The 12,806-nt window shown below is 60.9% G+C and overlaps 1 protein-coding gene across 2 annotated transcripts; it reads left to right on the top strand.

Annotated features, from left to right (window-relative positions):
- Nucleotides 1-671: 671 nt before the first annotated feature.
- CPSF7 (cleavage and polyadenylation specific factor 7) lies at nt 672-11,373 on the top strand. Of its 2 annotated transcripts, none has more exons than XM_057410647.1 (10): nt 672-691; nt 1,387-1,500; nt 6,496-6,717; nt 7,169-7,272; nt 7,455-7,600; nt 8,969-9,377; nt 9,459-9,577; nt 9,688-9,856; nt 10,391-10,564; nt 11,274-11,373. In XM_057410647.1, the coding sequence occupies exons 2-9, from the start codon at nt 1,447-1,449 to the stop codon at nt 10,557-10,559; spliced, it is 1,392 nt and encodes a 463-aa protein (XP_057266630.1). In that variant the 5' UTR covers nt 672-691; nt 1,387-1,446; the 3' UTR covers nt 10,560-10,564; nt 11,274-11,373. The 2 variants fall into 2 exon arrangements, with proteins under 2 accessions (XP_057266630.1, XP_057266629.1); XM_057410646.1 differs by lacking the exon at nt 672-691 and adding an exon at nt 902-918.
- Nucleotides 11,374-12,806: the final 1,433 nt, after the last annotated feature.

The following is a 12,806-nucleotide window of genomic DNA, read 5'->3' as shown; positions in this document are numbered from 1 at the left end:
CCAACCACCCATATATCCCTCCACACACCCCCAACCACCCATATATCCCTCCATACATCCCCAACCACCCATATATCCCTCCATACACCCCCAATCACCCATATATCTCTCCATACACCCCCAACCACCCATATATCCCTCCATACACCCCCAATCACCCATATATCCCTCCATACACCCCCAACCACCCATATATCCCTCCATACACCCCCAACCACCCATATATCCCTCCATACACCCCCAACCACCCATGTATCCCTCCATACACCCCCAACCACCCATATATCCCTCCATACACCCCCAATCACCCATATATCCCTCCATACACCCCCAACCACCCATATATCCCTCCATACACCCCCAACCACCCATATATCCCTCCATACACCCCCAACCACCCATATATCCCTCCATACACCCCCAACCACCCATATATCCCTCCATACACCCCGTTCCACTCCTGTATCCCTCCATACACCCCCAACCACCCATATATCCCTCCATACACCCCCCTCCAAACGCTCAGCCCCATTTATAACCCCCTTGCCCTTCCTACCCCCGGCCCCTCTATGACCCCGACCCCTTGATCCCCCCCTATCCCCCTTCCTGCCCCTACAGGCCTCCCTTCACCCCCACGTCCCCGCCAGAGCCGGAAGGGGCGTGGCGTGGCGCGGCGGCGCTGGCGGTGGCGGTGAGCGCGGTTGAGCGCGCGCGCTCGGGGCCTGCGGGCGGAAACGGGGGGGGGGGGGGGGAACCGGGATGGGGGAGGGGGAACGGAACCGACCCGACCCTCCCCCCTTTTCGTTACCCCCCCCTCCGGTTCCACCCCTTCCTCTCCCCCCGCCCGGCCCGTTATGGCGGTCTCGGCCCCGGTTGTTGTGGGGGGGGAGGCCTCAGTGTGTGAGGAGGGGGTGTGGGGTACCATAGAGAGGGGGTGTGGGGAGAGGATGGGAGGGGGGCGGCGGTGGTGGTGGTGGTGGTCGCCCCCTGGTGTGGGGGAGGTTGGGGGGTAACGGGACCACGTTGCCTTCCCCCCCCACACCGGGGGTCGAGGTGGGGTTTGTCCCGTTAAAGGGGTACTGCAGGGAATTGGGGGGACCCCAGTTGCCCCCCCCATAGTCGAGGTGGGGTTTGTCCCGTTAAAGGGGTGCTGCAAAGAATAGGGGGGACCCGAATTCCCCCCCCCGTAGTCGAGGTGGGGTTTGCCCCGTTAAAGGGGTGCTGCAGGGAATAGGGGGACCCCCCCCCCCCGGGGGTCGAGGTGGGGTCTGTCCCGTTAAAGGGGTGCTGCAGGGAATAGGGGGGACCCCAATCCCATAGGGAGAAGTGTGGGGCACAGAGGGGGTCGCTGATGGGCTTCCCCCCCTCTCCTGCTCGTCGCTGCAGTGCTCATCCCGACCTCCCGGTCCCAGCCCGGGCTCCTGCTCTGCTCCCGCCTCTGGAAGGATGTCGGAGGGGGTGGATCTGATCGATATCTACGCCGATGAGGAGTTCAACCAGGTGAGAGGCTGCACGTCCCCGCTTCCCGGTGGGAAAAGCACTGGAAGCAGCAGCAGCCAGCTCCTTAACGGGACCTGGACCCGTTACTATGGAGGGACCCATGGAGGGATGTGAACGCGTTGAGTTGAAGGAGAAGATGCGCCCGGGAAGGTGTGGGCCAGCATGGAGGAGTTCCTATGGGGAGAATCCACCAGGAATGGTCCTAAATCCTGGTGGATTTCCATATAGAAGTGGCTTGGGTTGGAAGGGAGCTTAAAGCTCCTCCAGTTCCAATCCCCTGCCATGGGTAGGGACACCTTCCCCTGGCACCCAGTGTTTGGGAAGGGGAGGCAGGGTCTGGAGCAGAGCCTTTGCTAGGGAAGTGATGAGTGAGGATGGAAGGAGGGAGAGCATCATCCTGGTTGGAGAAGTGAGAAATCCCAGCAGGAAGAGGCTCTGCGAGGGAACGGCACAGGGAAGGGACCCAGAGCACCAAAGCTGTGGTCAGGGTCATGCCCAAGGTGCCACCTTCTCCCACCTTGGGGTTGCCTGGGAACCTCAGGAAGAAGTGATGGAGAAGGAGAGTGCGTGGCTGTTGGGAAAGGAGGTTTTGGAGGATTCAGGGATGCGGGAGAGCAGCCATGGACGTGGATGCTTGGAGGTTAGGAACTGCTGTGGAGCAGCCAAGGAGGGAAGCTGGAATGAACTAAGAGGGAAGACGTGAACTGGGAGCAAAGCACATGGAGGAAGGGAATCCCCGTGAGCTCCTGGAGGGCGGGAGAGGAGCGGAGGGGGAGGAATCTTCTGTTCCAAGGAATTATTCCTGCCGTGTTGGGAGAAGCAGGATGGTGGGAGCGGTGTTGAGGCCCTCGGAGCAGAGGGGGCTCTGCTCTGAGCTGGCTGTGACGCTGCCAAAGCAATGGGATCCTCACTAGGAAGGTGGGTTGTAAAGTGAATTCCTGCCTGGATGCCCTCTGACTCCCACATACTGCATCCTTCCTTGAAAAACCCTGGAATAATCCCACTTCTCCGTGCATGAAACTGTCTAGTGATGGTGCTGGGACCAAATGGAACTGCTCTGGCTTAGGAATAACCTCAGTTTGGATGCTTTCATGCAGTTTGCTTTGAAAAGCATTAGGAAATGGGTATGCCTGGGGATACCCAATCCCATCTGGGTTTGGGAGCAGAGGGAATTGCTGGCTAGCTGCGGGAATACAGGTGGAAGGATTTAATGGGAGAGCTGTGCTGCTGCTTCATGGGTGCTCTGTGGAGGTGGGCAGGTCCTGCCTATGCCTACAGGTAGGCTTTCCCATGAAGGCTTGGCTCCCAGGATTGGGGAGTTGACATGGGAATGGTGACTGGAATGCTGAGAGGGCTCTGATGGATCTGGTCCGGTGCTGCTCCAGTCTTGGGGATCTTTAGGAGTGAAGTGGAGCAGCGTTGGGAGGAGGATGGAGCAATCCTGGCTGCACAGCAGGGAAAGCTTTACCTGGAGGGGCTGGTGCACAGGAGACCCAAGCTCTTTGATAGTAGATGGTGGCTTCTTGGAGCTGGAAGTGCTTATTGAGCACCTCAGGCTGTGCTGCAGCAGGAAGGAACCGGAGTTAATCCATGGGATCAAAGTGCAGGGGGAAGGTGCCGTGGTTGCCCCAGGGCACACCGGGGATGCTGGTGCGGTCCCAGAGCCCATGGAACAACATGGGAATGCCGCTGGTGGTGCCCGGATTCAGCCTCACGGACCTCACAAGTTGTGGTGTGTTCACTGAGCTGGGGTTTGGGTGGCAGGAGTGAAGGCGTTGGGGATGGAGGAAGCTTCTCACCACCGATGCTCTGCAAGCATGGTGTGATGGCAAGGGCAGAGAGCAGCAGAGCGGGGCTTTGGGTTCTTCTGCACCATCACCCCATCGGGTGGCCCTCAGTAGAGCATGGATGCTGTGTCCTGCAGTGCTCTCCTGGAGGAACTGGCTGCTCCTGGCCTGGCTGGCTGGCTTCCTTGCTGGGGAAAGGCCTGGCTGCATGGCAGAGCCCGGAGAGCAGTGCTGAAGGGGGTCCCATCAGCTTGCTCACTGGTGGTGGCCCCCAGGGATGGTGTTTGGTATCTTCATTGATGGTCTGGATGGGGGCATTGAGGCCACCCCCAGTCACTTTGTAGATGACAGCAGGTGGAGGGGGAGTTGCTCTGCTGGAGGTTCTGCAGAGGGATGTGGCCAGGCTGGACCCATTGCCTGAGCTCCAACAGGGCTCAGTGCTGGGTCCTGCGCTTGAGCCACCATGGAACACTGCAGGCTTGGGAAGCTGCTCGTGGAAAAGGAGCTGCTGGAGCTGAGCAGGAGCAGCTTGTGCCCAGGCAGCCAAGAAGCCCCCAGCATCCTGGTGCTGCACCAGCACCAGTGCGGCAGCAGGAGCAGGGCAGGGATTGGGCCCCTGTGCTGGGCCCTGGGGAGGCTGCACCTCGAATCCTGTGCTCAGCTCTGGGCCCCTCACTGCAAGAGAGACCTTGAGGTGCTGGAGCGGGGCCAGAGAAGGGAACGGAGCTGGAGCAGGGCCTGGAGCCCAAGTGTGATGGGGAAGGGCTGAGGGAGCTGGGGGGTTCAGTGTGGAGAAGAGAAGGCTCAGGGGGGACCTGATGGCTGCCTCCAAGTGCCTGAGAGGAGGATGGAGCCAGGAGGGGCTGGGCTCTGCTCCCAAGGAACAAGGGATGGGACAAGAGGAAACGGCCTCAAGCTGCCCCAGGGCAGGTTTAGATGGAGCTGAGGAACAATTCCTGCCCCAGAGGGTGCTCAGGCATTGGAACAGGCTGCCCAGGGCACTGGCCCTGCGGGTGTTCACACACCATGGAGACGAGGCCTCAGTGCCATGGGTTAGTGGTGGGGAACGGTTGGACTGGATGATCCTAAAGGTTTTTTTCCAACCCAGTTGATTCCATGAGTAAAGGGGAGCACTTACAGAGATCCCAGAAGAGTTCTAAAATCTCCCAAGCTGCAGCATCCCCATAGCAGCACAAGCGAGGAATTCTCTGCCCGCCTCTGGTTTTGGTCTCGACTTTCTGCAACTTCCAGGCAGGAATCTTCCAGCCTTGGGCCGTGTCCAAAGCACTTAGAGCAGGGGTAGGAGTGTGTGAGGTGGATTAAACAAAGAGCTGAGCTGGGTTGAGGAGCAGGAAAACACGGCTCCCTGTTGGAGCTCTTGTGACCTGTTTATCAGCTCCCCAGCTGAAAGGGCTGGCTGGAAACGTTACAAGTGGTGTTGGTGCTGAGAAGGTGCTTGTGGGGAAGATGGACAGGATGAGAGTGTTGCTTGGTCAGCCTGGAGAAGAGAAGGCTCCTGAAGGGGAGATCTTAGAACAGCTCCAGTGCCTGAAGGGGCTGCAGGAAACGTGGAGAGGGGCTTGGGACAAGGGCCTGTAGGGACAGGCCAAGGGGAATGGCTTGAACCTGCCCGAGGGGAGACTGAGATGAGCTCTGAGGCAGAAGCTCTTCCCTGGGAGGGTGCTGAGGCGCTGGCACAGGGTGCCCAGAGAAGCTGTGGCTGCCCCATCCCTGGCAGTGCTCAAGGCCAGGTTGGACACAGGGGCTTGGAGCAAGCTGCTGCAGTGGAAGGGGTTGGGGTTGGAGCTGGAGGAGCTTTAAGCTCCCTTCATCCCAACCAGGCCGGAACTCCATGCTTCCATGAAAATGGTTCTATCTTTATATTTCCATGACCTGACTGCTTTTGGCTGAGCACCTTTCTCCCTCCCTCCCTTCACCCCCTGTTTTAGCTGTCCCATCCCCTGACCATCACCGCGTAGGGAATTTCACCACCTCATGCCATTTCTAGAGCTAGCATTGCCCAAACCGCCTTTGAATCCCTGGAATTAGGGATCTGGGAGCAGAGCCTCCGTGTTTCTCTGCCATACAGGACCCATGGGACAGAGCCTACCGTAGTAACGTGTGGCACAACAGAACACTCAGGCTCCCAGAGCCTGGGGCTGCATAGTAAACACAGCTCCCGCTCCGCGCTCCACATTAAATATAGCCTGGATCAGGGTGGGAATGTGGGAACGGGGAGGCAGAGCCAGCATGTTGGAGTGCACAGATGCTCCTGCATCTGGCTCTGCCGGCCCTCAGAGCGCTCCCCGTGGGGCTCTGTGGAGCAAACAGGGTTTGAGGGTGGACTGGTGGTGATGGATGCGCCTGCCAAGGAGCCAGAGGCTCGTTCATTGAGGGTTTGCACCACTGAACTCTTGCTCTCCCTTAGCAAAGGTGAATTCCTTCCTGGTAGCTCCCCAAGGAGCAAGTTGAGTCTTGTCTCGTTGCTCGGGACAGCCTGATGGGGTTCTCTGCTTGAATGAGCTCTCTGCTGGGGCTCAGTGGGTCAGAAGCAAAAAGGTTGTGGTCTGGGGGAGGAAAAGCAACCCAGAGCCTCATGGTTCTGCTTCCTGGGGTTTTCCTCCCTTCTTCACCTCCTTTTGTGTTAAAAGTGCTCCAGGGTTATGTCAGCAGAGCCCATCACCCCATCTTTGGGGTACCAGTAACCCCATAGCTGGGGCCGGGAGGTGTTGAGCGCTTTGTTGTGGGGCTTGTGTTAATCTTTGGCTGGGCTGGACCGGAGCTGCTGCAAGGGCTGGAGCAGCTCTGCTCTGGAGCCAGGCTGAGAGAGCTGGGCTGGGGCAGCCTGGGGAAGAGAAGGCTCCTGAAGGGGAGACCTGAGAGCAGCTCCAGTGCCTGAAGGGGCTGCAGGAAACCTGGAGAGGGGCTTGGGACAAGGGATGTAGGGACAGGCCAAGGGGAATGGCTTGAACCTGCCCGAGGGGAGACTGAGATGAGCTCTTAGGCAGAAGCTCTTCCCTGGGAGGGTGCTGAGGCGCTGGCACAGGGTGCCCAGAGAAGCTGTGGCTGCCCCATCCCTGGCAGCGCTCAAGGCCCCAGGGGCTTGGAGCCCCCTGCTCTGATGGAAGGTGCTGAGCAGGGCTGCGGTTGGGTGGGGGGCACACATGCAATTGCTTCTCCCCCCCCCACCCCGGGGGTGTCCCCTTAGGACTCAGAGTTCAGCAGCGCCGACCAGATGGACCTGTACGACGATGTGCTGGCCGTCAGCTCCCAGCCCCCCGAGAGCCGCAGCAGCAGCAGCTCCGAGCCCCCCCCCGAGATCCGCCAGGAGCCCTCCCCCAAGGCCAACAGCAAGGCCCCCGCCATCCTGTACACCTACAGCGGGCTGCGCAACAAGAGGGCTGCCGTCTACGTGGGCAGCTTCTCCTGGGTGAGTGGGGTCTCGCCGCCTCGCCTGGCCCCCTCTGGGGGGTCCGGTTTGGGTCTCCTGTAGTGGGAATGGGGATGGGGAGGTTCAGACCCCATCCCCACCGAGGGGCTCTTTGGAGGTTGTGGCTTGACTTTGGGGTCAGCGCTGAGGGGCTTCAGATGGAGCCTGAAGCAGGGGGGCCGGTGACTGCAGCGCGCCGGCTGCTGGCCCTGCGTGGCTCTTCCTTCTTGGGGCTGCGTGGATGCGTCCCCTTCTCCTTGATGGACAGCTTGGGAATGCTCTGTCTCATCCAGACCTCTGGTGGCTCTGCCCAGAGCCTGTTGGTTGGTTGTAAACCCCATGGCAGGGGCTCTGAGGGTGCAAGTACTCAACGTGTTAGCTGGGGGGGGGGGTGTTTGGGAACACCAAGGGCTGACAAGAGGTGACCCCTGCATCTCTCTCCTCCCCTCAGTGGACGACTGACCAGCAGCTGATCCAAACCATCCGCTCCGTCGGTGTCTACGACGTGGTGGAGCTGAAGTTCGCAGAGAACCGAGCCAACGGCCAGTCCAAAGGGTGAGAGCTGGGGCAGAACGGGGCGGGGGGTCATGAGCCCCACATCCGTTGTGGTGAGGGGACAGGCAATGCTTTTCCTGGCTGCCGGTGGTAAAGCAGGGACTCGCAGGCAGCACGGGATGAGGAGGAAGGGATGCAGGACACCAAGGTGCGCTCAGCCCAAGCCCTGGGCTTCCCCACAGGTACGCAGAGGTGGTGGTTGCCTCCGAGAACTCGGTGCACAAGCTCCTGGAGCTCCTGCCTGGCAAGATGCTCAACGGGGACAAGGTGGAGGTGAGGCTGGCCACCCGGCAGAACCTCTCCCAGTTCGAGGCCCAGGCTCGCAAACGTGAGTGGGGCGCGGGCACGGCGCGGCACGGGGTCGGGGGGGCTCTCCACACTGCAGGGCCCCCGCAGCGCTGTCAGCCTGAGCCCGCCGGCACCTTCAGGGTGGGGGGGAACGCTGCCAGGAGCCTCTGGGGGTTGTTTCCTATTGCTGCTGAGTCTGCTTAGATCCTGACCCGAGTCTTTATGATCCCCTTTTTAGGTGCTCACACACTGCGAAGATCCCTCGTAGCCTCCTCCTCCTCCTCTCCAAACTGAATGGGCTTAAGCTCTTCAGCCTATCAACATAGCTAAGACCCTCCATATCTAGTAGTAGCTCTTCTCTGGATCTCCTCCAGAACTTGTCCATCCCTGCGGAGGTAAGGTGCCCATCACTGGACGCAGTATTCCAGCTGGGGCCTGGCCGTGGGGCTTTCTACGATGGCAGTCGGTGGTCCTCGCCTCACTCCGCAGCGATGTGACGTGCCCAGCCCCGGTGCTTGGGGGGGGCTCTGCTGGACCCACAGGCACTCTTTGGGCAGGAGCGTGTTTGGCAAGAGGAGGTCTTGGCCATTGGACATCCCGTGGCCTGTTTCAGCCAAGGGGAAAACCATTTCTTCCTAAGCACCCTGGCAGAGTCACAGCTTCCTTCCTTCAGCTCCATCGGCTGCTTGGCAGCACTGGGCGCTGTTAGACCCTGGCTGGACCTGCCCTTGTGTTCTGGTGGAGCCACAGGGGTGTTGCCCTCACCCTGCCCAGGCACCAGCGCTTCAGCCTGGCCCCAGGGGCCTCGTCATGAGCTCGCATGAAGCCTGAACAGTGCTTGGCTTGATGGCCAACAGAGCCTGGTGGGGAGCTGTGGCTCCCCCACAGGGGCTCCGTGCCCTCATTGAACATCAGTCTCATCCTCAGAGCCTCTTGGGACACAGCAGCCGTTCCTGGTCCTCATTGAGGGCAACCAAGGCTCCCAAGTTCTCCTTCGTCCAGCAGCTCCGTTGCTCTCAGCACTTGGGTTCTGACCCCTTGTGTTCCTCCACGTTCAGGCCTTTCCGGATCTCTCTCGGGGCTGTTGCATCTCTTCGGGGCCCCAGCGAGCTCTCTGCTGGGCACCCTCTCACCCTCTCTTGTGGCTTTTTTTGGCTTCTCTCTTTGGAACCCACTTCGCTCGGTGGCTTCGGCACCGGGAGCTGCTCCCCTCTTGGAGGCATGTGGAAGCGGAGGCTACGTGTGGTTGTGGCTGGATCTTGCTCTGGGCACCTTGAGCTCTCCCGGGGCTGAGGGAGAGGATGCTCCTTGCACTGGTCACTGCGGGTGGGGAGGAAGAGGAGGAGCGCTCCCAAGACCTGCAGGTGCTCTGCCTGTAGCTCATGGCTCTTTCCCATCCCGCTTCCAGGTGTGCCTCCGAGGGCCCATTCCCGGGATTCCGTGGACTCCGTGGATGGCCGTGCCACACCGACAGAGAATGCTTTGCCTGCAGCCCGCCCGGACAAACCCCCCTCGGTCCTTCCCTTCTTCAACCGCCCCCCCACTGCTTTGCCCCTTATGGGGCTGCCCCCTCCACCCATGCCACCGCCCCCCCCCTTGTCCTCCGGCTTCGGTGTCCCCCCGCCACCCCCCGGTATCCACTACCAGCATCTCATGCCCCCCCCGCCTCGACTGCCCCCACACCTCGCTGTGCCCCCCCCGGGGGCTGTCCCCCCTGCCCTGCACCTCAACCCTGCCTTCTTCCCCCCACCCAACGCGGCGCTGGGTCCTCCACCGGACACCTACGGCAAGGCCATGGCTCCCTACAACCACAGCAGGTGAGGGGGGGGGTCTCAGTGGGGTACAAATGGGCTTGGGGGGGGGGGGATTTGCTGAACCCCCACTTGTCTCTTGTGCAGCCGGGAGCTGGGCCCTCCCCCGGCCCCAGTGACTGAAGGGGAGTTTGAGGAGATCATGAACAGGAACCGGGCCATCTCCAGCAGCGCCATCTCCAAGGCGGTGTCCGGTGCCAGCGCAGGTACCGGTGACCGTGTCCCCATGTCCCTGTGGGATTGCCCCCCCCTTGTCCCATGTTGGGTTTGCCCCCCCTCAACCCTGCTCTGTGTCGTGTCATTCCCCCCCCCCCAGGTGACTACAGCGACGCCATCGAGACCCTGCTCACGGCCATCGCCGTCATCAAACAGTCCCGCGTGGCCAGCGACGAGCGGTGCCGCGTCCTCCTCTCGTCCCTCAAGGACTGCCTGCACGGCATCGAGGCCAAGTCCTACAGCACCGGCGCCAGCAGCAGCTCCTCCAGGTAACCCCAGGCTGGGAGCTGCCGTGGGGTTGGCTTCGTTGCATCCCGTTGTGGAATGGGTCGGGATGAAGGGAGCTTCAAGCTCATCCAGCTCCAACCCCGACACCTTCCACCGGAGCAGCTTGCTCCAAGCCCCTGTGTCCTTGAACACTGCCAGGGATGGGGCAGCCACAGCTTCTCTGGGCACCCTGTGCCAGCGCCTCAGCACCCTCAGAGTGAAGAATGAATTCCTTACATCCAGTCTGAACCCATCACCCCTTGTCCTATCACTCCAGTCCCTAATGAAGAGTCCCTCTCCAGCATCCTTATAGCCCCCTTCAGACACTGGAAGCTGCTCTGAGCTCTCCACGCAGCTTCTCTTCTCCAGGCTCAACAGCCCCAATGTTCCCAACCTGGCTCCATATGGGAGCTGCTCCAGCCCCTGAGCATCCTCGTGGCCTTCTCTGGCCTTGCTCCAACAGCTCCGTGTCCTCCAGTTGCTGAGGACACCACAACTGCGCACACCAGAAGTCCTTTTCCTTCCTCTTTTCCCAGGAAAAGGCACCGATCCCGGGAGCGCTCCCCCAGCCGGTCCCGTGAAAGCAGCCGGCGGCACCGGGACGTGCTCCACAGCGAGGACCGGCACGAGGACTACTTCCAGGAGCGGAACCGGGAGCACGAGCGGCATCGGGACAGGGACAGAGAGAGGGACCGGCACCACTGAGACAGGTGAGGGGTATCCCCGAGGTGCTGGGAATCATCATGGGATGGGTTGGGATGAAGGGAGCTTAAAGCTCATCCAGCTCCAACCCCTTCCACTGGAGCAGCTTGCTCCAAGCCCCTGTGTCCAACCTGCCCTTGAGCACTGCCAGGGATGGGGCAGCCACAGCTTCTCTGGGCACCCTGTGCCAGCGCCTCAGCACCCTCCCAGGGAAGAGCTTCTGCCTCAGAGCTCATCTCAGTCTCCCCTCGGGCAGGTTCAAGCCATTCCCCTTGGCCTGTCCCTACATCCCTTGTCCCAAGCCCCTCTCCAGGTTCCCTGCAGCCCCTTCAGGCACTGGAGCTGCTCTCAGGTCTCCCCTTCAGGAACCTTCTCTTGTCCAGGCTGCCCCAGCCCAGCTCTCTCAGCCTGGCTCCAGAGCAGAGCTGCTCCAGCTCCCTTATATCTCCACGGCCTCCTTCAGACTCCCTCCAACACCTCCATCCACATCCCCCTTACACTGGGGATCCCACAGCATCATAGAATGGGTTGGGATGAAGGGACCTTAAAGCTCATCCAGCTCCAACCCCTTCCACTGGAGCAGCTTGCTCCAAGCCCCTGTGTCCAACCTGGCCTTGAGCACTCTCCCATCTCCCCTCTGGCAGGGTAAAGCCATCCCCCTGGTCCTTGTTGGCCCCCCAAGGGTTGCCCTGACCCCTCTGCTCCTCTTCCCCACAGGAATTTGGCAGGAAGTGGTTTTTAATGGACTCGTATCTCCTCCCCTCGACGAGGCTGCTCCACCCTCCCACCCCATCCCAGGCCCCCCCCTAGCTCCCTCCGGACACCCCAGGAAAGCCGTGGAGCACGCCAGCAGCCGGGCCTCCCACCGGACACCTCGTGGCCTTGGAGCCGGAGCCCCTGCTCCCTGCTGCTTCCCAGAGGGAATGCCAGCACCCGGCTCAGCCCGCTCTGCTCCACGGATACTCGGACCCAAAGAGAAATGGTGCTTTTCCTTCCACGGAGGGAGGGCGGTGAGGCCGTGCTGGGAAGGGGATGGATCCTTCCCAAGGCTGCACGGATCCCGCTCCGTGCTTGGGGTTGCTGGAAGCGGTACCAGGGGCTCCCCAGCCTCCTGCCCCCCTCCTGTGGGGACGCTCGTGTCCCCATTGCCCCGCAGTGCCAGCACAGGCCCCCATGCTGCTCCTTTTCCCCTTTATCCTCCCTGCTCAGCCCAGGAGGGCTGGAGCAGAGCTGGGGCTCACCCCTTCCCTCTGCCCCACATTCCAGGGCTCTCCTGCAGCACCTTCCTTGTTTTAGAGGAAGAGGAGGCAGCAGGGCAGGATGCAACCCCCCCCCATATGCTTATCCCTGGGGATGCTCTCCCCAACCACCCTTCCAGGGGGCACAATGGCAGGGGGGTGTTCCCCATGCTCAAGGGGGCTGCACCTCTCCAGGCCGGGTGGGATCCCAAGGGAAGCACCCACAAAGGGTCGGGTTGAGCTGAGGAGACAAGGGGCAACTTCCAGAGCTGGTGGCTCCCCCCCCCCCCCCCCCACCTCCAAACTGTCGCTGGCCAAGGAGCAAACCTGCCTCTGGAGGGCTTTTTAAGTTGAAATGAGCCCCAAAGAGCCTGAAACCCCCCCCGGGGAGGTGCCAGGAGGCTTCCGGATGGATTTTCTTTTCTACTTAATGCCACATTTTTAGGTTTCTTTGCAAATAGTGGAGGGAGGGGGGGGGGGGGACACAAAGAAGACGAGTGCAGAGCAAGACCCCCCCCGGAGGCAGTGCCCCTCCTGCCCGCAGTGAGTAGAGAGATTTGGTTTGTCTTTCTGATAGGTTGGACGTTGTGTAATAAAACTTGGCTGACGTTGTCAATCTTTTAGATGGTGCTGGAGGGCTCTTCCCTTGGTGTCCGGTGTGGAAGCGGGGAATGGGTTGGGTTGGAAGGGACCTTAAAGCTCATCCAGGTCTAACCCCCTGCACGTGGGCAGGGATGCCTTCCACTGGAGCAGCTTGCTCCAAGCCCCTGTGGACTTGAACACTGCTGGGGATGGGGCAGCCACAGCTTCTCTGGGCACCCTGTGCCAGCGCCTCAGCACCCTCAGAGTGAAGAATGAATTCCTTACATCCAAGCTGGATCCCCCCTGTTTCAGTTGGAACCCATCACCCCTTGTCCTGTCACTCCAGTCCCTAATGAACAGTCCCTTTCCAGCATCCTTGTAGCCCCCTTCAGATACTGGAAGCTGCTCTGAGGTCTCCACGCAGCTTCTC

The sequence above is a fragment of the Pezoporus wallicus genome, unplaced genomic scaffold (genome assembly GCF_028554395.1).
Source record: "Pezoporus wallicus isolate ANWC-B61680 ecotype Strahan unplaced genomic scaffold, APGP_CSIRO_Pwel_v1 contig_8787, whole genome shotgun sequence".
NCBI lineage: Eukaryota > Metazoa > Chordata > Aves > Psittaciformes > Psittacidae > Pezoporus > Pezoporus wallicus.
This window is presented reverse-complemented; position numbering and strand designations above follow the sequence as displayed.